The 26674-nt window shown below is 38.7% G+C and overlaps 1 protein-coding gene across 1 annotated transcript in view; it reads left to right on the forward strand.

Moving 5' to 3' along the window:
- The window catches only part of CLASP2 (cytoplasmic linker associated protein 2), a 153788-nt gene that overhangs the window by 104255 nt on the left and 22859 nt on the right, over positions 1-26674 (forward strand). Inside the window, exons 21-28 of the mRNA XM_006890610.1 lie at positions 2401-2571; positions 4234-4341; positions 8734-8840; positions 12631-12875; positions 15031-15094; positions 18939-18941; positions 22761-22924; positions 24610-24688. Coding sequence (XP_006890672.1) covers positions 2401-2571; positions 4234-4341; positions 8734-8840; positions 12631-12875; positions 15031-15094; positions 18939-18941; positions 22761-22924; positions 24610-24688 — 941 coding nt within the window. The remainder of the gene's footprint in view (positions 1-2400; positions 2572-4233; positions 4342-8733; positions 8841-12630; positions 12876-15030; positions 15095-18938; positions 18942-22760; positions 22925-24609; positions 24689-26674) is intronic.

Genomic DNA, 26674 nt, shown 5'->3' on the forward strand with positions numbered 1-26674 from the left:
TTACCGTGCATTGTGTGTTTGTGGCATGTTGACTGTTTGAATGTTGTGGTGTGTCTGTTTAGTTAGATACTGCATGGAAAAATAGGTGCCTTATGGATGTGTTTACTACTCTTATTGAAGGAAACCTGCTTAAAGACTCACCCAAAATACCACTAAGCTGTCAAATGAGCTATCATTTAAATGTAGAGGTGAATGATTTCCCTGCAGTAATTGATACTTCCTTCTACTCAAATTGAAACTGTTAGTTTTTAACAGAAAATACTACTTTGTTTTCTAATTTTGCCACATAATGGAAGATAATTTGTATGTTGGTAAAGTTTAGCCATTCAACGCAACTGTAAATTGTGTTCAGATTGTATCCAGCAAGTCCTAACCAAGACAGCTGTACCAAGAGTCACAGATGAACAGCCGACATGCAGCATGCCTTCTTCTGTACAGTATTTGTCCTATGTAATGTGACAACATCAGGAAATTGCATAGCTTGTTTTTTTTAAAAAAATAAAAACAAATCTCAAGACCAGGCTGTTAACCACTGCAGGACAAACCACCTGAGACTAAATAAAAGCCACCTGTCCCTTAGGAAAGGCGTGGGCCATGCCCTCTGGGTCACACCCTTCTCCGCCTGCCTGGGTGTCTCTTCCCTCCTGCATTCCCTGTGCTCCTCCCTGTGCAGGGTCAGCCTTTCTTCATTCCTCTGTGGAGCACGATTGGGTGAGACTAGGCAGTGAAGAGTCACTCACTGTGCTTTAAAAGGATGGAGACTGGGTTGATTTTTATCTTGCTGTTATTTTGTCAGTGCCCCGTTCAAGCTAGACAGCAAATACTTGGATTAGCGAGGAGCCCACCCTCTGAAGATAACCAGTACGCTTCTGGTTTAAAGCCATGGGTTTTTAAAAAGACCTTTCTTAACGTCACACATGGAGCTGTAACAATATTTTATCCAGGTCTGTCTGTAAGGAGTGTCTTGAGTGTTGCATATAGTTATTGTTTGGGCTGCTAACTGAAAGCTTCAGTATGTGCATCAACCCGGAAAAACTCAAACTGACTTTGAGAGTCATTTCTGACTCAGAGGGGACCCCCTCCATCAGATTTTTGAGGCCCTAAATTGGAAGCAGGAGTAGCATCCACTTCCTAAACAACATGCCTCTGGAAGCTCTATGAACTTTGATAAATGACAGGAGTTATAGAAAGGCTTCAGGCCTTTTGTTCATAGGGTCACTCTGAGTCGTGCTCAACTCAATGGCAGTCAACAATAACAAATTGGAATGGAAGGAAACTACCCAACTTTCTCCCATGGAGCTGCAAGTGAATTCACTGTAAACATGAAATGTGAGGCCTTTGGGCAGCTCAACTCATTAGAGACTATACCAACAGGACTTCCTAAGTCAGCCCAGAAGTACTCCCTAGATAGTGCTGCGGGTTTGCGTCCCAGAGCATCAGCATTCCAAACGCACGTTGACGTGCAGCACGCAGAGAGTCACCATGGACTGCGTCCGACTCAGCAGCAGCTGGTCCCCCCTCTCTACGGACCCGTTCTCTGCCTTCCAGAGTGGAAAATCAGGACTGACTTCCTTGGCATCTACTTCTTAGTCTTGGTCCACACACGGTACCCTGTACCACAGCAACCAATGAGCCTTTTGCTATATGAAGTCAACCGTAATGTCCTCAAGCTTCTTTTTCAGCTGCCCTTTGGCCTTTCAAAATTTAATTCTGTAAAAACTTGAGTGTGTGTAGTAAGTAGTCAGATAGGTTAGCTGTTACGGTCATTTTAAGGTAGCTCAGCAGGAAAATTTGATGCAAATGATTATGTTTGTAACAGAAATAATAGCAGTCATCTTAATGACTAATTTTTTCCTTTGAAGTATGTAACTTCGTTTTAGACATTTGTAGGGGATTGTCAATGGAAGTGGTTTCCATGGGAATCTTTTCAACTACTTGCACGCTCAACATGACAACAACATTCATCTTTTTAGGCTTAGTATCTTCTAACCTCGAAGACAGGAAATATGATTTAGGCGACTTCCTTTTCAGTCTTCGAGAAAACAGTCCAGTAAAACCTATGAAAGCCAGAACCTATGGAAAGCAGATAGCTGTCAGAGAAAGAGCGCTCAGATGTCATTCACTAAGAAAGAGCACTAGGAAGGGGCTAAGATCGCGCCAGTCAAGAGCAGAACACTTCTGATACCCAGAAAAGCACAGCCGTCCTGCTGAGTCCCGGCTCTCGCAGGGCTCACTGGATACCACGGTTTTCCAGGTTGTGATTGTATATATGCAAATCCTGCACAGTCCATTTCCTTTTAACATAAACTTGCCATTCTCGCCCAGCTCTTCAGATAGAGCCCTTTCATTTTTGTTCTTCTTCGAGTTCCTCCTTTAACTGTCTGTGTGTTTGGTGTTCAGCTGGCAGCCGGTCTGGGTCCCCAGGAAGAGTATTGACCACAACCGCCCTGTCCACTGTGAGTTCCGGTGTTCAGAGAGTCCTGGTCAATTCCGCCTCGGCGCAGAAGAGAAGCAAAATACCACGGAGCCAGGGCTGTAGCCGAGAGGCCAGTCCGTCCCGGCTCTCCGTGGGTAAGTGGCCTGTGTGTGTGGCCTGGGGCCACTTAGTGAGCGTGAACGTCAGCCTTCAACGGCATTGAGGGGCTTGGATATAAGTTGTGGTTAGAAGGAAAGGAAAACTGGTTGAAATAGAAATGATGATTTGAAGTAGATGTTTTCTCTTGTAAGTCTGATTCATAGGAATCGTTTTAAAACACAGCTGGTATTTTAAACACATTATAATTCACAATATATTTGTCATATATGTACATACTTGTTACCAACTTATATTTGATGTTTATATTATAAGCAAACCCTGTTAAAACATTAATATGTTTTTATTCCCTGTGTATATTGGTTAAGATACTTTCCATTTCAGATAACAGGGCTTGATGTTGAGGCCAACTTAAACAATAGAAGGAAATTTATTGCCTCTGGGCGGTTATGCTGTCTTTATGATTGAACGACCCAGAGGTTGTTCAACAAGGTCAACATAGCATTGCCACTGTGGACCCAAAGTCAGCCTGGCGCTCTTCCCCCAACTTTTCTTTCCTCTTTCCTAGATCCTCTGTCTTCCTTTCTCTATTTTCCTTGCTTTGCTCATATATGCTCTCAAATACATTTCAAAGGTCTTATTTGTGTAGGATTTGAGCTTTTAGAGCTCTTTTAGGACTATAGACTTTGAAGTAGTGCCCTTTTCCCCGGTAGTACTTTCCATTTATACTCTCCTGATATTAACTATAGCTGACGCCACAGCTTCTCAAGTCTCTCTGTGTAGACGGAATCAGCTGTTGTGTATTCTAATTTTGATAAATCTTTGCCAGTAGATTTTCTGTTACTTGTTTATTTCTGTGTTTTTATTTGTAAGGAGTTGGAACAATTGAAAAACACAAAACTAGCCCTGTAAACTCGTAGCTGACTCTCTTATGGGTTTTCTGAGGTTATAAATCACATGGGAACTAATAGTCCTTTCCTGTCCCACAGAATTGCTGGTGGATTCGAACCACCAGAGAAGGGCTGCCTTTCGGTTAACAGCACAGCTCCCTACAGACTAGAGTCCCTGGGAGAGGGGTGAAGGTATATGCTCACTTGCTCCTGTTTATCTTGTACTGAAATTAAGAATGAAATTTATGTTTTGGGCCCTAATTTTATATGGAAGAATGTTTCTCTATTAAAATAAAGGCATGGGTAAAGATTTTTTTAAAATAACAGGTTAGACCTACAATACAAAATTATGATAAAGTTTGGTGGCATGCAGAGTGGGGAATGAGTTTTACTGTGTGGTTCAATATTTTTTAAAAATATTTTAATAAAATATTACCCTATACTTCTCTCATGCATACAAGAAATTGTAACTTTATCATCACAGTGCCTCATCAAGAATATTTACTTTTCAACCTCAGGGGAAAAAAAAAATTATTAGCCGGTTTTTAAAATGAATAGGGCCAGGGAGCTCTGGTGGCCTAGTGGCAAGACGCTGCACTGCAATCCCAGAGGTACGTGGTTCAAATCCACCAGATGCTCTGCTGGAGAAGGAGGGGGCAATCTCCTCCTGTACCAGTCACATCTGATTTGACGGTACACGTAAAAATAATACAATAAAAATGTAAAAAAAAAATGAATAGGGTCTACTTAACAAAGAATACAACCCGTGTTTCTTGTTTTCTACCCTCTGTTGCCGTTGCTTCATGGCAGCCCGAAGCAGCCGGATCCCTCGGCCAAGCGTGAGTCAGGGCTGCAGCCGGGAAGCGAGTCGGGAGAGCAGCAGAGACACGAGCCCCGTCCGTTCCTTCCAGCCCCTTGGTGAGTATCTGGCCATGCTCGAGGTGCATTGCCCTCCCCCCTGCGTCACCAGCGGTGATCATCTCTGGAGTGGGCTTCCCTCACTGACTGTATCCTTGTCATTCTCTCTACCCCTCCTCCCTGCTTTAAACAACGGAAAGGAAAATTACATGTTTGGGAAGGTCTATTGACACTTGTCTTAAATGAGCATTTTATAAAAATAATGACCACAGAATGAAATGAATGTCGCAGATTTCAGCTACATAATATGGAATTTGAGACTTTACCAAATAAACCTACAAATTTAAAATGTCAGTCTCTGGGAATGTGGGTGATGTAATTTTATCAAACAAATAATTTTACTCTTTGGCATCCAACTTCGATCACTTAGGTTATTAGACGTAGTTCTAGGAAACAATGTATGAGCTCCTTCTTAAGGAAAGACATTAACATTTATATAGTCTTTTTGTTTTATCAGTCATTTCACACATATGAGGGCATATCACACTGATGTAAACTGTGTCACTGATGATAGAGATTATACTATAAACTTGATTATAACATTTACCTCAGTTGTAAAAGTACTGATTTTTAAAAAAAATAAAATCATTAGTGCTTTAGGATAACACAGAGGCAGAATTCTTAAGTGGAAATTTTCCAATTTCTCCATGATTTTCAGCATTTTAGCTAATGCTTCACTTACGTGCATGTCCCTCCTAGCCATTTGCTGTGGTTTGGTTTTCCACGTGATTCTACAAAATGCCATTGACGGTAATACTTAGTGGCTCTTCAGGCTTTGGGAGGCTTTAGGACTGTGTAGTTCCCACTTGTTGTGTTTGATGTTGTGAAGGCCTCTCTTGAATACTCATCATTGCCCTGCATCAGAAGAAAAGAGTTTCTCGGAAATCTCAAAAGGAGAGAATCAGTGGGAGTTTTCTGTCCCCCGAAACGCATGCTCATACAAAGTATGAAATAATGACTTTCTTGTTGTCTTTCTCCATTTAGCTCAAGTATATACGAGGTTGTCCCATATTGCTCTGGAAAACCCAGGTAGAGACATAGAGACGCTGCCCTCAACTGTTCATTTTCTCTGCTCTGGCCCCTGGCTTCCTCTCCTAAGTGGGAAGGTGCTGAGAGAGAAAGATTTGATCTGCCTCACTAAGACCCATGTATGTGTGGTTGACACTAACAGAGGTGTTTTTTTAGTTTATACCCCACCTCTGTGACCATTCAGTGCCTGGGCTTCCCGGCTGTAAAATGAAGAGAAGAACAGCACCTGCTTCTAAGAATTCTTTTCAGTTCTGTCAGTGAGAACACATGAAAAATTCCCCAGAGCAGCGTCTGGCACTGCATTCTCATGGTGGTCATCATGGGTTTCACTGTCACCCCCTGCTGCCCCTGAATCTCTCCCCTCCTCCCCACGCACAGGTCACCTTCCCCAGGCAGCTGTTTGGTGTGTTAATGGTGAGGGTCTCTGGGAGTTTTTGATGATAGGATGACTATATCTGTATAAGGGCTGTTACTACAGTATTACTAGGAAATGTGAGATAGCTGTTTAGAAGAACCCAAAATATGTTTGGTTTTAAACTTTTATGGCCAAACAATAGTGAGAAATTAGAGACGAATGAAAAGCAAATACTAACTTAAAGTAGATGTTCATGTCCTTATCTCTTAACATGTCATCTAGCCATTAAGTTTTTAAATTCATCTCTGAGCCTTCATTTGACAGTATAAATACTTAAGTTTTTTTAATTAGAAGAAGCCATTTCCCTTATTTGAATGTAACTTCCTATTTGAGCTAATGATAATTGAGCATTTTAGTAACCTTAGAGGAATTACTGTCTCTGCACTTTTATTAAAAAGTTCTGTAACAATAATAGTAGTTAGCTCTTTTTTATAGGTTTGAAGATTAGAATTCCCTGAAAATAAGTTGCCTTCTCATTTTCATTTTCTTTTATTTGTACCTTTTAGAAGAAGACTTCCAGGGCTTCTCATTCATGTATTTGTAGCAATAACTACCATTTTGCCTGTAGAAGTACGTTAATGCATCACAAAAAGTTCACACGTTTTAAAAATGGAAACTGAGCAAAGCTGAACTTCTCTGGAGCTTAAACTTTTTGTTTCCAATTATTTCTAGAATCATATTTTTTTTAAAGGCTTGCTTGCTTACAATTGCATAAATCTTGCCTTTACCTGTTATATTTAATCATCCACAGGTAACTTGATGCTACAAAGTTTTCCAGAGATTTTCATCTAGTAGGCAATTTGGTGTTTATTTCTTTTTATGCTTTTTTAGGTTATTCTTGTTGAGTGAAATTAAAACTATAATCATCTGTGTTAACAGGTATCACTCACCCTGAAGAACTGGTTACAAGGATCTGTTGTACCATTCTCTCCATTTTAACCTTTAGTCCTTCTCAATTTTTCAGGCATTTTCCTGCTTGTTAAAGTGTTTCTGGGGCAAACAAATGATTCATGGAATAAGAGAATTTTAACCATTTTCATTCACATATCCGAGAAAGAGTATTATTTAAGATAAAAATAAAATTCCTTTAAAGAGTAGAATGTATTTTTCTTACCTAATAAGTTTCTATAATAAGAGAAGATTTTATTTTATTTTGTCTGCAAATCAGAGTTTTAGATCTAAAATGCAAAATATATTCATATTAGGCCTTCAAGCAATATATGGAAGAGACACATCATACTTTTAATTTTGGGGGTTTTGGTTTGTTTCTTTTTGAGAACAGTAAATGATGTATTTTCTTTTTTAATATTTAAAAGTCCTTTCATACTTAATCTACTGAATGCAGAATTTATTTCTGTGACCATTTGGACAATGCTTATGTTTTCATAAATAAGGCATATTATCTTTTGTGCAGATGAGATGTATCCTAGGTGTATCCTATTTAAGAGCAAAAATCTTGCAAGAGAACATATACTATATTCACCTCTTAACAGCTTGTAGTAGTATGATGAGCAAATTAGTTAACCTTTCTGGTCTTCAGTTTCTCCATCTATAAATTGTAATAGTAATAACTACTTAATTGGATGTTAGGATTAAAGGAGGTAAATTATTAGTTCCTAAAACCATAGTGGTTTTTTTTTTAAACTACAGTGTGTGTATGTTTGTTTGTTTGTTTCATGCTTGTACTTTCGACATTCCCTTCCATTTAAAAACGTGCGTTCTCTTCTGAAGGCCTGTGTCTGCCCACTTAGGTGTAAGATGTGTGTGAAGGATGATGTTTCAATGCTAATGTTCAGTTGCCCTGTTCAAAAGCCATCTGGTCCTGAGAAGTAATACAAAGCAGTGCTAATTGAGACCCCTTCCTGCCTGTAGTGCTGCCACCATTCCTTGTTTCTGTGGTAATAGATGAGGTTTGTATGGTCCTGTTATTCCAGCCTCCAGACACCATTCCAGATCCACGGGTGCCCTCTCCGCCCCCGATGTGTACGGGGCCTCAGGTGAAGCATGAGTACATTTGCACTATCATCTGTGCATTCATCTCATATTTTTGTCCTTTTCAGTTTCCATTAAGTCATAATCATGTGTTTTTTTAAAATACATTTTTTAAATTTTTCATTTAATTGTTAGAGAATAATTATTTATGATTTTTTTTCCTCCCTCAGTAACTTTTCCCCCCTCCAGCAACCCTATTTTAATCATTTTCTCACTAAGCTGATGGATGTTATTCCTTTGTGTAACATAAATTATGTTTTTTTAAAAGTAGAATTATTTTATGTTTTTAGTTATGTATTTCATCTTTGTACATGTGTTTTTAAGGAAAAAAAAAAACCAAAATGGTGGATGAAGTGTTTTAATTGTAAATTTTAAATAGAAAATAGTGGAGACAGAATCTGTCTTGAGTTTGTTTTATGAACCTCAAAATGTTGGGCACATAAGCACTTAATAAGTATCAAATGGTATGTTGTAGAGAATTTTAAATCAGCCTAACTTGTAGGAGAGGAGACAATGGAACTTGCCCACCCCCATCAAGTCCTTATGTGGCTTCTTGGAGCCCCCTAGATATTATGTTTAAGAATTAACTTTTTCCTAGGTTGCTCTGTGATTTACCCACATAGATGAGATTTGTTTGCCTGATGTAGCTGGATTAATTACAGGGCTATAAACTTGTAAGCCCTTAGTCAACCAACCAATCATGCTTCCTTCAGTGTTCAGGTCTAAGTATATTATACCTACTGCTTTTTAAATTTATTTTACACACATTGTAAATAAAGGTACTTACTGTTTTATTTTGCCGATATTTAAATGTGCCCAGGGTATATAGTATTGCTTTTAAAATGCTTTGCCCCATTGGTTTTTTTTCCCCCCTCTTAAGAATCTTAGCGTTTCCCAGCCTGCGTGCTGCTACATTTACGACCCGCTCACAGATTCTCTCTTTTCTCCTAAAACAGGTCCAGGCTATGGGATCAGCCAGTCCAGCCGACTGTCCTCTTCTGTCAGTGCTATGAGGGTCCTGAACACTGGCTCCGATGTGGAAGAGGCAGTAGCAGATGCTTTGGTACTTTTTTCTGTTGCCTTATCATTTCAGAAGTTCCCGTTAGGAGACTAATGTGTGGGTGAAGCAGCTTGCCATGGCGGGGAAAATATGCTGAAATTCCTGTGCACTCATTCCAGGACGATCAAGCGTAGACTCTCTGATATTAGAGTTTGGCAGTGGAAAAAGGAAAACAAAATAATTGATTATGGATTTTTATTCATTGATAAGAATTCTAAGCCAGGCAAACAGGTTAATGGATGGCCAGGATAGAATGACCACATCTGGTGTATCATAAGGGTGAGGTGTCCACGCAGGGGCACTTTGAAGGGGAGGGTGCCTAATTAATTGTATAAATAGGCACACTTAAAATACTCTAGTATTTAGGGATTGCTTTTGTTTAGTGAAAGATTTATTTTCATCTCAATCATTTGTATTTTCTGGACTTAAATTAAGTATAGTTTCAAAGAAATTATCATTTACGTATCATCATGGTTCTTGACGTTCAACATACTAAGTAAGCATAGAGGTAGAAAAACAATCCATAGGCTTACTATATAGATTGTCCAAACAATGTTGTCCATAGGCCACTATAGTTTTCTTCTCAATTAAATTATGAAGATTATATCATATGAAATAATACGCTTAATTCGCTTTTTCTAGTTTCCCAAGTCAATTCAGTGTGGCACCAGTTCTTTTGAATGATGATCTTAGATCTCTTTCAGAAACATCTGCTTAGTTTCTTAAATGGAATTTATTAAGACTTTATTTTAAAAGTTTAAAAATATGTTTTTTAAATGGTAGGAAAATCTTAACCGTTACTAATATGATTTTTTTTTTGTCACATGAATTTGAAAAACTTTTGAGATTATGCGTTCATGTTAGCCACAGACAGCCCTTTGTCACAGCAGATTAACTGTGTGTGTCTGAGTGAAAGGTCGGCATCTCTAAGGCACATGCTGCCCCAGGGGAGGAGATGAGGCTCTCTCCTTCAGCTGGACAGCCTGGGGGCTCCTGTCTCGGCAGGGTAGGAGTCTCGGGCCACTCAGGCTCTGCACTTCCATTTTAGCAAGGATGGGTTAAACGGAATCACAGGTATAGTTTCTCTCCAATACCTATAGTCTGTCTGTTGGAGTTATCCCTTTACCTCAGCTGTTTTATAATATTTTTAATTTATGAATTATTGTAACTAATTGAGTCTTTGTTCTCTTCAGATGAGACCTAGTGGTCACATTTTTTTAAATATCAAATTGATCACATGCTCTGCAATGCATTTCTTAAATACTGTTTTCTAGGGCTTTTAAAAGTTGGATAGGTTTCCAGCTAAATCCTGCTTACCCACAGTTTTATAACTGGAATGGATTATTCATGAACTATTAATTACATACTAAAATGTTATGTGTAAATTTTATGAGGAAAATTTGGCCACCAGTGCTAAAATCTGAATGTCAGTATGACCTGATTCTCTCAACTTGGTTATTAGCATACCACGGATAACTATAGCTCCAACTATCAGTATTTAAAGATTTCCTGGCTAATAAGCCTAATCTGGACCCTGAAAAAGGAATAGAGTATAAAATAACTTTGGAAATGGTAAAAGAAGTTAAATAAGAGACTTCAGTAACTTTTCAAAAGGTCATTATGAGAATATTTTGCCATTTAGTAATTTCTCTTTGGACTAAAGGATATTAGCAAGATTAGAGATACCTAGTCAGTAAGTAGTTAATTTATATTCATGTGTTAAAAAGCAATGCTTCTGATCATGGACATTGTTAATGACTATGTCACTGTGCTGTTTAGCAAAATGTTCATTATTTTCAATTTCTCTCTTTAAAAATTTACTGCTCTCAGCTCTTAGGAGACATGCGGACTAAGGTATAGACATTGCTGTTTTCTAACATCTTATGATTCTATAACTATTTCTTCTGCTTCATCATTTAACAGAATATAGTCATCTGTAAAAAAGTGAAAGCAGTCCTTCTTAGGCTTATGTCTGTTTGTCTGTACACGTCTACATTAGTAAGGAGGTACCGCTCTAACACAGAGAAGAAAGGAGCCCTGATGGCATGCCATATAACGTGGGAGAGGGCGCGGGGGGGACATAAAAAGTGTGACTCTAAGGGAGCTCTGGTGGCTTAGTGGCAAGAAGCTGCGCTGCAGTTCTGAAGACGTAGTTTGAATCCCCCAGATGCTCCGCTGGAGAAGGAGGGACAATCTCCTGTGCCAGTAGAATCTGATTGGACAGTACACACAAGAAAAAAAAAGTGTGAATCTACCAGCTGCTCTGCCCGAGAAAGATAGTCTCCTCCCATAAGTATTTACAGCCTTGGAGACCTGCTGACTGATTAGCCTTAATTAGAGTTGACTCGATGGCAGTGGTTTATGGTGTTCTAGGGGTAAGAAGAGTGGCATTCCCGAAGGCGTGCAGTTTGAATCCACCAACCGCTCCACAGGAGAAGGTTGAGCCGTCTCCTTTGGGGCAATTTACTGCCTCTGGAAACCTGCTGGAGGAGCAGCTAAGGGTCACTTCTGGCTCGATGACACACACAGCAGCAGCAGTCTTCCTGACTGACTTCTTCAGATAAACGGGGTGAAGAGTGAAAAACAAAACTGACCGGGAGTCCCACACAAGCACCGTCACCGTTCTAAACAGGAGGCTTCCAAGAAGGAGCATTTGGAATAGAAATGTTGTTACACAGCTATTATAAATTCAAATCACACTTCTTTTAGACTTGGGAGAGTTTATAGCTCCCTAGAACTACTTAAATCACTATGCTTAACATATTTCAGAGAAATGTCTTTACCAGTCACTGGTATGTATCGGGTTACATAAAAATTTGTTTCCAGCTCGTCACAGAAATCTTAAATAAAGCCATTTCTTCTTTCACTGTTAAGGTACAAGGTAAGGTTGACATTTTAATGTATGTAGTAATAAGCCTTAAAAAATAAAGAAATGTAAGGAATTTGAATGTGCATTCTGATAGTGAAATAGACAATACAGAAACAATGAGAAACCTGCAGGTACCTTCGATGAACTTGTACTCCAAAAAGACAAATAATGTACAGAACAGTTTCTGATGTCTTTCTTTGTAATTCTTTTTTTTTCTCTCAGACACAGGCAGATTAAGTACAAAAGTAGGAATAGTGGCAAGAAAAGCAGTGAAGGTAAAAGGAGAATAAAGAAAGAGAAAGTTTAGAGAAGGGAAAAGATAGAACCTCACGAGGGCAGAGACTTGGATGAGTTTTCCCATCCCTTGCACTTAGGTCTTTCAAAAAGCAATATTGTGTTGTTCTTGAAGTTTAAGTACAAGTTACTGTCAGCCTACGTCTTACTAGTTCTTGAAGAAACCCTGGTAGCGTGGTGATTAAAGCATTGGGCTGCTAACTTAAAAGTCGGCATTTTAAATCTCCCGACTGTTCTGAAGTAGGACGACGTGGCAGTCTGCTCATAAAAACTCACAGCCCTATGTGGACAGTCAGATGAGGATTTAGAATTGGAATCAATTAGGTGATGCAAAACGACAACAGTTCTCTGTTCTCCACTTGAAAAAGAGGATCTCACTGCATAGATCTGACTGTCCATTTGGGTTTATTCTGCTTCTCCTACCTTCCATAGTTAAAAGTACTTGATCATCTGCTAAGTTCTAAGACAAATTTTCTATAGAAAAACGAAATACTGACATTTTATTGTGACATTTGTTTGGCAGCATGCTTTGTACTGGTTTTAGAGCAAAATTCAGTCTTTTGTGGTCAGTAGAAATTATCAAAATGTCGTTTCGTTCATTTCACTCATGAGATTCTGTATGTGAAACAGAAAAAACCGGCTCGAAGGAGATACGAATCTTACGGGATGCACTCCGACGATGACGCCAACAGCGACGCGTCCAGTGCTTGTTCAGAACGCTCCTACAGTTCCCGGAACGGTAGTATCCCAACCTACATGAGGCAGACGGAAGACGTGGCCGAGGTCCTCAATCGATGTGCCAGCTCCAACTGGTCAGAACGGAAAGAAGGCCTCCTGGGTCTGCAGAACTTACTGAAAAACCAGAGGACGCTCAGGTGAGACGTGTCAGCCCCACCTAGTCGGCTCTGTGTGCACTCTGATTTTTGTTTCCATAACGATTTAGAGATCCTGGTAAAGAAGAAATTGTCCTGACCTATCTTAAATTCACAACGAACTCGCCTCACTGCATCGCCTTGGAGACCAGCCACCACTGATGGCGCTTTGGGTTTCCAAGGCTGTAAATCCCACTGGAACCACTGGCTTTTGGGTTAGCAGCACAAACCCTGATGAACTAGGTCAGAGTGTTAGAAGACTATTTTTCAGCATCACAGTCCTTTCGGACAAATGCTCTCTTGTTTACCACATTTCTTACTTGCTCTATTTAAAGAACTATTTTTAATAAAAATTCACAATAGACATTTTCAAAGTTGTTTTTTTTTAAAGTTTAAAATTGATAATAAAATGTACTGACAGAATGCTGACTGGTTAGTTAAAATTAATTTCTCTAAGTTTTTCATTTAGAAGACAAATGTGTGCACTTAATTGGCGGGGAAGCCGTGTTCCTCAGGTTCATGTTACAGTGTCAGATCACATGGAATTGGAGTGAACATCCCTAAGGAAACAAGTTTGTTGTTGTTGCCTTGTCTAGTGACTGTTGCTTTTTCTCCTTACTTCTGTCTTGTTCTTTTTCATATACACTGTTTTTTGTTTTGTTTTTTTATACACACACACACACACACGCACACAGTTTTAAACCTCTTAATTCACTTCTTAAAGAGTCTAGTTTGACTCTGTAAAATGTAATTACAAATACAGTACAGACCTCCGTTTATAGACTTCAATTTAAATAATTAATACAGGCTTAACCTAGATTGTTGTTGTTGAGTGGGAATCCAACTAGCCCATAACTGACCCTCCAGTGGGTTTTCAGAGGCAGTTAATCACACTGCAAGAAGTGGCCTGTCCTCTCACAGAACAGCTGGTGGATTCAAACTGTGTGCCTTTGGGATTGCAGCTCCCTGATCTAAATGAGGGTTAGTCTTTATTTTCAGTTGTCCTTATCTAAATCTTTCCTTCTGAAAAGAATAAATTTGAATTCAGAGAGAAAACTGCTTGAGTTTAAGGCATTTGCAACAGAAAACTTACCTTCTCAGTCATGTTTCAGAAGAAAACTGTATTTACGAAAAGAAGCATGTTACTGTCTAGCATATCTGTGCTCCTTCGAAAGGGCTGCATGATACAGAGTTAACTGTCCTGGTAGCGCAGTGGTTAAACTCTTGCTGATGAAAGGTCGACAGTTGGAACCTGCCAGCTATTCCACAGGGGACACATCTTAGCACTGCATTCTTGCATAGATGACACCCCCTTGGAGGTGTTCATCATGGTCCTACGTGCTCCCCTGTGAGTAGGAATGCGCGTAGCGGCTCACAACAACTTGTATGTTCATGTTAAGAGGTAAGTTGTGATGTTTGACTGTTTCTTGGATTTTAAAACACAGCTGTGCAGAAGGCCGACTTCCTTGGGATGATTTTAAAATTTACCTTTCCTCAAAAAAAAAGGGGGACTCAGTGCCCAGATATTCCTGTGTTGGAGTGAAATGTGAAGGGCTCCTTTCTGATCTGACACTGTGAAATGAGAACCTGATGTATTAGCTGTTTGTGTATTTTAGAAAGAATTAGGACTATAAAATTTAAGTATTTAAAGGTGTAACAACTAATATATTTTCATATGTACATAGCATCTGATTACGGAAGAATTCATCACTATATTCCCCACCCCATCAGGTTTGAGATAACATATTAAATAAGTATACTATTTTAATGACAAAAAAATAGAATATTTTTTCAGAGATTTCAGTGTATAAAGAGGCAAAATTTAAGAAACCATCCTGATACTACCAAGGGTGAGATTCATGTTGTGGGAATGTCACATGTAAAATTCCCCCTCATAGTACATAATTGTGTTTCTTTTCATATAACCTTCAACTTTTAACATAATATTGTTAATAACAGAATGTTATGAAATGTTGAATTTAATACACTGTGTTTTACCCTCACCAGTAAATGCCGTAGATGTCTCAATTTTGACGACTGATTCTTACCCCTTTCTTCTTTTTATTCCTTAAAGAAACGCTAATGTAAGGTTACCTTAAATGACTTCTTCCTACAGCAGGATACTAACCAGTCACTTTATTATTTTATTATTTGGCAGTCGAGTTGAACTGAAAAGATTGTGTGAAATTTTCACAAGGATGTTTGCTGATCCTCACGGCAAGGTATGTTTCGGTATTTACGTTTACTTCCAAGGGGCGTCATTTGTACATAGGCACACAAAGTGATAAAAACTGAAGGCGTGTTCTGTTACTGCCCTAAAATGGTAGTATGTTTTCAGAAATGGGGGAAATTAAGTGTTTGGGTAAGACTTAGCACCTGCTCTCTGGTGACCATTCAAGCTTCCCCAGTGATATAGATTGAGATTGGAAGCTGACAGAGAAAATAAGTACCACTCTTGAGAGATACACAAGAAAATAGATTGCATATAGTAATTTAAGGGTGGATGTAATTTTGTTTTACCAAGAGTATTGTCTTGTAAGGGAAATAAGGTAAGTGGAAACCAGTTACTAAATTATACATGAGAAGAACCATGGATTGAGAGCGGTGTCAAAGCAGCAGCACCCCCGTGGGAGACTTTGAGAACTCTGCTCACTTTTTTAAAATTTTTTTATTTTTTTTTCTGCTCACTTTTTAATGTTGACGTTATATTTGATGAAATACCCTTTGTGTAATCTGCGTATGTCCTCTGCCGTTTTGGTTTATGTCTTAGTTCTGTATAAAAATGTGTTTGTTTATTCTGTTTTCAGCAATGTGGTCGACAGTGGTGAACCTTTTTTAGTGTCTTCCTTTAGGATATCAAGTGTCTACAGAAGAATTTCTAACCTGAATGAAAGGGAGATGTGGAAAGGAAATGAAAGAAAAATACTAACAAATTTAACTTTTTACTATTTTTGATTTGGTTTTTATTTCCCCCCTTTTTATTTTTATTTTTAATTGTCTTTACTTTATGCTTGCATACACAGTTTCTTCTTTTTTTTCATACTTCTTCTGTTTCCACATCTTACACCTTTTAAACGTATTTAAAAACTACTGTAATCTAAAGTCCAGTTAAAAATTTTAGTTCAGTGAGGATAATACTTCAAGTTTATAACTAACTGGGCATGCATCATGCTATAACTGTTTTATATTGGTATCACTGCCAGTAATTTTATCTCTAGGGGTTTGTGCAAAAAATGCTGTAAATTCAAAACGCATTACCTTTTTGATCTTTTAAAATAACAACGTAAGCCGAAAATGAGGCACTTTTTAAGTCGATGAACCTGTTTTTAAAAGTAACCTTTTACTTATAGTGCACAACTTTGAAACATACATTTTTAGAACATCTTCAAATAAGTGCTATAGCTGTTCCCTTCCAGAAGATGTAAGACTGACCATGATTGGACTTATGTTTCTTAATAATGGAGTATAGTTTCATAATGTCACAACTTTTGATTTTTTTTTAAGTCAAGAATTATCATTTGCTTTATTTTGGTGCCAAGATCTAAGTAGTAGTAAAGAGACATTCTTTAAAAATTCTTGTACAGTTCAAATACAGAAGTTGATTTTTATGTTGGTAGAGAGGCTAAGCCGAGCGTAATTTTTTCCCGCAGTAAAGAGATGAGGGACCCACTCTAATTCTCCATAAGAGACCAAGCAGCCGAGACCGTACGAGTGAGATTGGCTGTTTTATCATGTACCTTGCCCTTTACAATGGGGTGTTTTGGTGCTGCTACTTAAGATTTTAGAACAAAGTACGCTTTTTATTGACTCCTGGTTTTCGTCTGGTTTGGCGATTCTCTTCTTTTTTCAGTCTGTGGAGGAAAATGTGTTTGGAAAATACTTCTTAATGTGGCCTTTGCTTGGTGCTTACCCACCAGAGTCTCTGTACAATGACCATGTATTACTGCTAAGTTAAAATGGGAGATTTGCTTTTGGCTTGAATTTTTACATTATATCTTGATATTACAGAAATAGCAGCTATATCCCCGTTTTTGATGTATCTTTATAAAGAACCAACAGTTTTGTCTTTAGGATCTTTGCCTTTTTTCCTTTCCAGATACAATTTTGGACTTACTGATTGACATCTCTTCCACCTCCTCCCATTTTAACTTTTGTTGTGAGTTAGTCGGTATGTTTTTTCCTAAATGTAGACACTTACCTGCTTGCTTGAAACTCTTCAGCCAGCAGCTGCCACTTCCCTCAGGAAACTATCCAAAAAAGTCCATCACACTTGTTTGACACCCCCTTGCCTTCAGCGCAGCCTGAGCTGTGTTCTTTCCACCAACGGGGCTAGGCTATGCTTTCACATGCTTAAAAATAGGCTATCTTTTCCTCCACAACCAGTATTCTTGGGTCTTTTGCTTAAATAGCACCTTTCTGAAGCACAGGTTAGATCTCAGCTCTCAGTGAGAAGTGTTTATCTGCAAAATTTACTATCCTGAAAGATCACAGGTGAGGAACTGCCTGAATTCTTGCCCATAGAATGGAGTTTAGTATTTGGGAGACACCGGCTACAGCTTGGGTAGATTTTCCCATTTCCTTCAGGCCTTGGCATGTTGCACTGCTCATCAGAAGACTGCGTCGCCTGCTGTTCAAATCCACCAGCTGCTCTGAGGGAGAAAGCTGGCCAGTGTCTTCTCATTATGATTGTAGCCTTCTCGGAGACCAGTGAAGTGGCCACTGTGAGCAGAGGGCAGCTGAGTGCCAGTGAGTGAGTGAGTGTGTGGTTAGCAGCTTCACAGATTCTACATGGTTCAATTCCCAGCTGCTGACCAAGGGGCAGAGGCTCAAAGTCACCATCTATTCCACGGGAGCAAAGCAGGGCATGCAGATTTACAGGCCTGGGCACTCGGGGGGCAGCTCCACTTTGTCCACCGTGAGTCAGAGTCAGCTGGACAACAGTGGGCTTGGTATTTTTGGTTTTAGTAGCTTTTGGTTATCGCCTGTCTTCCATGATAAGTGAAAATTGTGCTCACTTCTCTCCAGTTTGGTTGAGATGACCTTTTGGTCTCAGCCCCTTTGAGCTACAGCAACCTTCCCCAGGCTCCCAAAAGTTTCCCTTTTAGATATTTTTCAGAGTAAGGGAATGGTCCGGATAAATATCAGCCAGCCTTCAGTGTACTGGTAAAAAGATACCATAAAAGGACTGAAATATTTCTAAAATATAGTTGAAGTAGATGCTGATCTTTAAATGGGACAAGAACCATGTGATTGGTAAACACAATTTGTAAACTACAATTATTTAGCATATACAAAGTAAACAGTGTCCTTTTATACATCAGTATGAAAATAGGTTACCTGTCGGCAGTTAGGATGGTGCAGGGTAGGACAGGGTTCAGATCTTTTGTTCATAGGGTCGCTGTGTCTTATTCCGTGATACCTCACAACAATTGCAATGTGAGTGTAATAGTATCTTGAAGCATAAAGCAGCAAATGTATAACTTAGTATTTTTACAAGACAGCACAACATAATCCTAACAAGTATAGATAATTGCTTGGGTTCAGATCCCAGCTTTGACACTTAGTAGTGTCTTCTGTAAGCAGAGTAAGTCCGTGCCAAGCCCCACTGCTGCTAATCCAGAGGCCATGCTCCTCAGGCTGGTAGTTCAGCTCTGCTCGTGCTCTGAGGACCAGGAGGGGCAGGTAGAAGTTCCAGCTCTAGAAACCCGCTGCGAGTCCTGGAAGTGAGTTTGAGTTTTGGTGAGTTGGTTGGGTTTCCTTAGCCGTATGTGCTTTCATTTCTTAATCGGTATAAAAATTCAATCTTCTCATAAGATTGTGATGAGAATTAAGGGAATAAAGCCCTACAGACAGATTATATCACCCACCGTTGCAAGTCATTTCAGCTCCTGGCAGCCAGGTTTCTAAGACTGTAAATCTTACAGAAGTAAACTGCTCGTGTTTCTCAAATGGAACCCGATGGGTTTGAACTGCCAACCTTAACAGTTAGTAACTTCACAGCATTACGGACTATTCCAGCCCTCTTGATGTTGTTGAGTTGAAACTAACATGTATCTGACCCTCCAGAGGGTTTTCCAAGACTATAACGTGCATGTGAGGAGATTTCCCATCTTTCTCACCCATTGTTCCTAGTGGATTTGAACTGCCCGGGAGACGCCAGCTTCGGTTAGCAGTGCAGCTTACTCTGTAGTGTGCCACCAGAACTCCCCTACTTTAATGGGTTTAAGGAAATAAACCAAAACCAGATTTTTATTTTAGTGACAGGTGTCAAAAGGTATCCCAAATGGTTTTAGATTTGACACTGAAGGAACCTTCACTGAGGGGACAAATTTTGAATTCGCATTTTTATGATTTTTTACATCTGCCTTTTGAATTCATGTCCTTGAGCCTTGGACAGCTAGAGTAAGAACTAGTCTAGGACTATAAAATTGGACACCATTTGTGTACCAGGGAGGGAGTCTTTCTTTTACTTTTGAAAAAGAGGAGCGAACTGGGGAGTGTTGGGGAGAGGGCTGGGTGGGTGGAGAAGTGCAGCAATCAATGAATGGAAATCCAAATTCTCTATAAATGTTCATTAAAGTTATTTAAAAAAATAAAATCAAAAACTGGACACCATTGTGTCCCCTACTTAGGCGATCCCCTCTGGTCTAATGGTGAATCCCCCAGGCAGCTCAGCGGCCTACAGTCTTGGAGTCAGAAGACCTTAATTCATGTCTGGAAAAAATGAAAAGCAAGGTTATAAACACAATATTTTCTCCAAGCCATCACAGGAGACATTTAACTTGTAGAGGTATTGCTTCAGGGGTAAAAGAAAAAGAAGGATAAAAGAGAAGAACTTTTAGGTATCTGGCTTTAGAATTAGGTGTGGTGCTATTGTGCAAGGGGAGCAGGTGGCTGTCAATCCTGCATTGGCCTCTTGAGGGCAGTAGAGTCAGGAAACGAAGGCATTTTTTCTGTTTCATTTCCCTGGCAAGGAGGTGAGGGAAAAACTATTTCTCTTCTCCCACACTGTTCATTTAACTCATGTTTTGAAAACCCATTTTCTGTTTATCATAAAACTTTGGAAAACATTTGTCACTTTTATTTTCTAAGTGTTTTTCTTCCATACAGGAAACTTTGCATTGATGGCGACTAATTTGTGTGTTTTTCTTTTTTTTCTTTTTTTCTTTTTGCATGCCGTCCCCCCTGTGTTGGAACTCTCAATAGAGAGTAAGTTGGTTCAATATTTGTTGGAAACCTAACTTTACTGCATGACTGTGAAATTAACCCTTTTTCTCTGTTTTCTCTCCCAAAGAGTTCATGCAGTGCTGGATCCTTTGCAATCCACGAAACGCTATTTGCAGTTACGCAAACTGTCATTCTGTTTGGAGATGTGCTTTTTTAATCTACTAATGAATCTAATTTGATTATGTTCTTGTTTTATATTTGATGACTGGCACACCTAGGATATGAAAGAGTTTAAGAAAAAACTGCCTCAATTGTAATACCCCACACATTTACGTAAAAAAAAATTTTTTTAAAAAAAACATATCCTATATAGGCGAGCTCTGGTAGCCTAGTGGCAAGAAGCTGCACTGCAATCCCAGAAGTGTGCAGTTCAAATCCACCAGATGCTCTGCTGGAGAAGGAGAAGGCAGAACAGTCTCCTCCTGTACTAGTCAGATCCAATTTGATGGTACAGACACACAAATAATAAAAAATAAAATAATAAAAAAAGTTAAAAAAAATTTCCTGTATACTCACTAGTAGTATTTTAATGTTATTCCATAAAAGCAAACAGCAGTTTGAGGTGGAGTCCTTCTCAACTTTGTGTTCTGCAATAATATTTTATCTCTAGTAGTATATAACATAAAAGGAAACTTGAGTAATCAGATAAGAAATTTTGTGTGATACTAACATAATATCAAGATATTTCAACTACACACACACACACAAAGTGTGTGTATAAATGTATATATAGGTATAAATATAAAAATTAAACCTTAATACAAGTATATAAAATTATTTCATAAACTCTGCGGACAGAATATTTTTTTTTAAATAGTAGTATACTCCTCCATGTTGTGGTGATGGTGGTAGGTGCCATCGAGTCAAAACCAGCTCATAACTGACCTTCCCATGAGTTTGCAGAGACTGTAAGTTGCACAGCAGGGAGCTGCCCATCTTTCTTCCATGGAGCCGCTGGTGGGTGTGAACCATAGTCCTTTGCGTTGGCAGTGCGACAGCCTACCACCAAGTCACCAGAGTTCTATGTAGACTACTATAAATAGCATGCCTGCATTTAGTAACCCATGACGTCTCTGGTGGCGTAGTCCATAGGGGGTTGTGCTGCTAACCCAAAATCTGCACCTCTTATGGTTCAAATCCACCACGAGTGAATTCTCTCAGCTCTCCAAGAGAAAGATGGCCAGTCTCTTCACCTGCAGTTTTCCGCCTCAGAAAACTCTCTGAGGATCAGCTTTGCATTAGTCCAGACTCCTCAGCAGTGACTAAGTGATGAAAATAGAATTACATTTACCCCAAAGAAATTTCTACTTAGTGAAGTCTTTTCTTTTTTTTTTTTTTTATGAAATACTCTGATCTGGACAGAGAGAAGCGCTTTGGATCTGTCAGCAGGAAAAGAAAAATCCTCCCACAGTGAACTCAGGGAAAGAAATTGGGAAATGTCAGAAAACTTTGGGAGCGAGAAGAATGTTAATCTTGACTTAAAAGAAACAAGAATACGTATTTCCTTTAATTAAAAAGAAAAGCTTGGCCAGAATTTGCAGAGCAAATAACATTACTTGAAAGAAAATTCTTAACGGGTTTCTTTTTTCCTCCCCCCCTCCTTTTTTGTTTAAGAATTTTCTCCTCATCCATTGAAAGACATTTTATTGTTCCAGAAAGTAGAGGAAAATGAAAAATAGTCATAATTTCAGCTTTGGACTTTATACATAATTTTATAAAGGAAATAAAAGAAATGAAACACAACAAACGTTTTAATTCACAAATTATTGCAGTAAAGATGATTAACTACTTTGGAAACCATGATTTTAAAACATTTATACTCGAAAGTGATTATAATTTGCCTCTAACTCCAGTCTGACTGACACATCCTCAGACAGTCATTGGCTGCAGGTACTTGCTTAGAAGGAAGTTTTCCAGTTGGTGCTGATTTCTTATTGAACATCACAGCCTTACTACAGTTCCTTGGTATACTTAATGTACTCTTCGTGTTTTAATACAGCTATCTACTAGGTTAATACTGGCACCAAGCGTAAAGCACATAGTGCAAATGAAGCCTAAAAGCATGCTATCTGTGACTTTCAAAAAATTGTTACATTTTAAATTCGCATTTTTGCCGAATTTATTTCTCCTTAGATACAGTTATTTCCACATCATTGATGATTACTTTTGGGGCAGTTTTAATGAATGATACATCAAAAATTTGTGATAACAGTTTTTACTACATTTGTATAAGATCACTTTCAGCATAGCCAACCTCTCATTTATTCAGTGCCACTCTTCCAAAAGCCTCAGTACCAGGGAGGCAGTCCCTGAAATTCTGAGAAAATGCTGTTGAGTTGAATCCATTTAAGCTGTGGCATTGTTGACAGTGTTAAGTGTGCCAGCCATTGTGGCTAAAGTTTCTTTACCAAGTGATGCTGCATGGAATAGCTAATTGTCGAACTTCTGCAGAAGTTGGATTACAGTTCAATGCACTCTTGGATCACAGAGTCCAAAGAAAAGCAAGAGAGATTATTTTTCCGCTTGGCTGCCAATCGCTGTGCCTCTGACTCCTGTATTCCCTTCTATTTTGGTTTTGAATTGAGCATCAAGGTCAATATCGCCTCCTCTTTTTTTTCTCCCCTTCCCCGTTTGCCCTCTCCTCCCTTTTTTCCACTGCAGGTTTTCAGCATGTTTTTGGAGACTCTGGTGGACTTCATACAAGTTCACAAGGACGATCTTCAAGATTGGTTGTTTGTGCTGCTGACACAACTACTGAAAAAAATGGGTGCTGATTTGCTTGGATCTGTTCAAGCGAAAGTTCAGAAAGCCCTGGATGTTACAAGGTAACGTTTTGTCTCATCGAGCCTTTATCAGAGTCATCAGAAATACTTAGTTCATCTGTGCCAGTAAAACAGTTTAGACTTCATAGGCTTCATCTGAAATGCCTGTTTGCATGGTATATAGTTAATGCAACACTAGTCCAGAGATAAAACTTTTTTTTTAATTTTTTTATTATTGTTATTTTTTATGTGTGTACTGTCAAATCAGATCTGACTGGTACAGGAGGCGATTATTCCTCCTCCTTCAGCAGAGCATCTGGTGGATTTGAACCGCACACCTCTGGGATTGCAGTGCAGCTAAAACATTTATTTTTTTAAAGAGTTTTGTTAGCATTAATGGATTATATCAAGTTAGCTAAAATATCTGTAAGTTGAAGTTTTTATTCAACCTAATGTTAGGAAAGATTTTTATTTACAAAGATTTTTTGTCTCTACAATCAATACTCTCGCTACAACAGCCAGGAAATGAATAGATGTATTGCACTGGCAAAGTCTGCTTGTCAGAGACCTCTCCAAAGTACTGAAGAGCAACGATGTCAGTCTGGAGACTAAGGTGCTCCTGATACAGGTCATGGTCTTTGTAATTATTTGCTATGCACCAGAAAGCTGGGTAATGACTAGAGATGATAGAAGGAGAATTGATGCCTTTGAGCTGTGGTGCTGGAGAAGACTATTGAATATACCATGGACTGCTAGGAGAACAAAGAAGTTTGTCCTGGAGAAGGTGAAGCCAGGCTGCTCCTTGGAGGCAAGGATTCTGAAGCTTCACCTGACATACTTTGAACATGGTGCAAGGCGGGATCAGTCCTTAGAGAGGGACATCATGTTTGGGAGGGTGGAGGGACAGCGCAGGAGAGGAAGACCCTCGAAGAGGTGGATTGATTCAGTGACTGAGGTAATGAGGATAGGTGTGTCAGAGACAATAAGATTGACAAGGGATAGCGGAGGGTTTAGGGCTCTGTTGTACATAGTGTCACTAGATGTTGCAGGCGACTCGACGGCACATAACAAAGACAACAAAGTATAAAAATGCCTTATAACTCTATGGCATATAACAACAACAACAACATTATAAAGAAGGGAGTTCTGGTCTAGTGGTAAGGAGTGGCATTACCAGTCCACAGCATGTGGTTCGAGTCCACCACCTGCTCCACAGGAGAAAGGATGGCCGTCTCCTCCTGTGCAGTTTACGGCCTCTGAAAACCCACGGGAGGCTCAGCTGGGAGTTGGTTTCAACCTGGCAGCACTGATACAGTTATGAAGGATGTTGTATCATACATTTAAATATTCAGGTTCTTTTTAAAAGATTTTAAACCAGTAAGCAATTTCTGCTTGCTTCTAGAGTGATGTATTTAAAATACCATTTACTAAGTTGAAGTAAGTCTGGAACTCAATGTAGGAATAAGAAAACATCTAAACGATTTTCTTGAATATATTTTTATATAATTAATGAAAGCCAGAGTGTTATTTACTGTTATTTACTGCTTTTTAATCCCTTACTCAGAATAAATGCAAACGTTCTCTTCTTCTGGGAACTCTGCCCAACAGACCCGGGATCGCACAGACACTGCTGCCTCCAGGCTTTTACCGGGATCCTGTATTTTGATATTAAGCATAGCCTTTTATTGTTAAGTTTGTGAAAGACTTGCTTGCTGGCTTATTTTTTGTTTTGTTTGTTCTTGTTTCAGAGAATCTTTTCCAAATGATCTTCAGTTCAATATTCTAATGAGATTTACAGTTGACCAGACACAAACGCCAAGCTTAAAGGTAAGAATTTGAAGTCTTGAAAGCTTTCTAAGGAATTAGAGTATTTTATTAATAAATTTCTGTTGATATTTATCTTGCTGCCAAGAAAAGCTGTTCAATCTGTGGATTTTATTTTTATGAACTTTCAGACAGCCAAGCCTGCTCTTCGGGACCAACTTCACTCTTTTTGGAGCTCCAAGGTTTTTTGGTTTTATTTCATCTGCATTATTTCTTTCCTTAACTCTCTTTACAAAACTCTGCAGTATTTCAGATAATGTTTGTATGCATCCATTTTCAACTACTAACATCCGTAAGCCTTTTGAGCATGCAGATATTTCAGATGTTACTTGAATGCCAGACTGTCCGCTGGAAAAGCTTACTGCGGATCCACATTTAGAAGGCATCACACACCTGGCCGTCTAACTATAACCTGGTGATGCAAACGCGCTCTACAAAGTCTTACCTGATTTTATGTTTGTGATTTCCCAATACTTTCCCCCCAAAAGCTATAGGATATTTGATAATAATTTTGGATTAAATATCATTGTTACCTTTAATTTATTAAGGAAATGTTTTCAGTTTAATCTTGGGTCTAATCTCCAGCTGTCCTTTACTGAAAAAGCACCGGTTTTTACGGTGAAGTCTACCTAATGTGTGCAGAAGGTTCTGAGTAAAGATTAACATTTTCAACAGTTTTTTGCACACATATTCCAATTAATTTATGACTTAGTAATTCTAAATTTAAGATTTAAAAAATTCTTTTTTAAAAAATGAGCCCTCTAAATTCTTTACTAAAGATTCATGTGTGCCATGTGGGAGATTTCTTAGTAGGTTTTAAGTGAGATTAAAGTCAGGGAAATAACAAGCATATGTGCATAATTATATATGTATACAAGCCTTATATTTTTCTGCTCTTTTCTGCATGAAATGTATTTGTATAAGCATTCCTTCCTAGGACTGATTTCCCTCAGATTTCGGACTGTTTGTGCCTCAGAATTACAGTTATTTTTTTACTAAGATTCACTTACATTGAAGATGTTATTGTCATGAAGCTGCTCTATGAGAGCAGTTCTGTTTTTTCTTTGAAAGTGACTTACATTAAAAAATAACAACCAAAAAAAAAGACAGTGACTTACAGAAGAAGAATTATTATAAATTAATAACAATGATGTATTAATCTCATTTGATGATGGAGGCATTATGCTAGCTATTCCCAGGAATATAAAACTCATTGTGCTTTATTATTTTCTGTAATATAGAATAAATTGTAAACTATCCTAGATTATAGTACTGTCACATTCTGTTGACTTCTAGTAGAGAAATGCCTTGGACCAGGAGGAATGGAGGTCCAAATCAGACTAAGGCAACTTGAGTGGAGGAAGAGAATGAAACGGCTGAAGGCCATAGAGAAAGACGTCAAAGGGAAGAGTGAAATGAAAGTCCAACAAATTAAAATCGGCTTTCCTCTAATTTTCTGTTTTCTCTAAAATCTTCACACATACTCACACTTGTATATATTGGCAAATTTGTAAGGAAATGATACTTCTTCAGTGTTGAAGATCGTTGAAGCTGTGTGCCATTGAGTGGTGACCAGCGTGTCAGCACTGGGTTCAGAGGCTGTCATCATCAGGAGGAGATGACTCATCCTTGTCTTGTGCAGCATCTGATGGATTTGAATCCTCTTTGAGTTGACAAACCTCCTTAAACACTAAGCCACTAGATAGGAAGGACATTATCTCAGAGACCTACTTTATGCACATATTAAAATTGTAACGTATTACAGATAAACACAAATAACTTAGGTGTGGAATCTAGTTAATAAATAATGTAACAAATGATTTGCTAAAATAATGACAAATCTTTCAGATTAAAGATAAGTCAGACAGGAAGCAGCAGACTGGAGGAAAATTTGATAATATTTATAAAATAAGGAATAGATGTCTTATTGCACTCTTGAGTTTTAGATAGATAGATAGATAGATAGATAGATAGATAGATAGATAGATA

Source organism: Elephantulus edwardii, unplaced genomic scaffold, assembly GCF_000299155.1.
Source record: "Elephantulus edwardii isolate Elephantulus edwardi_28Jun2011 unplaced genomic scaffold, EleEdw1.0 scaffold00091, whole genome shotgun sequence".
NCBI classification, from domain to species: Eukaryota; Metazoa; Chordata; class Mammalia; order Macroscelidea; family Macroscelididae; genus Elephantulus; species Elephantulus edwardii.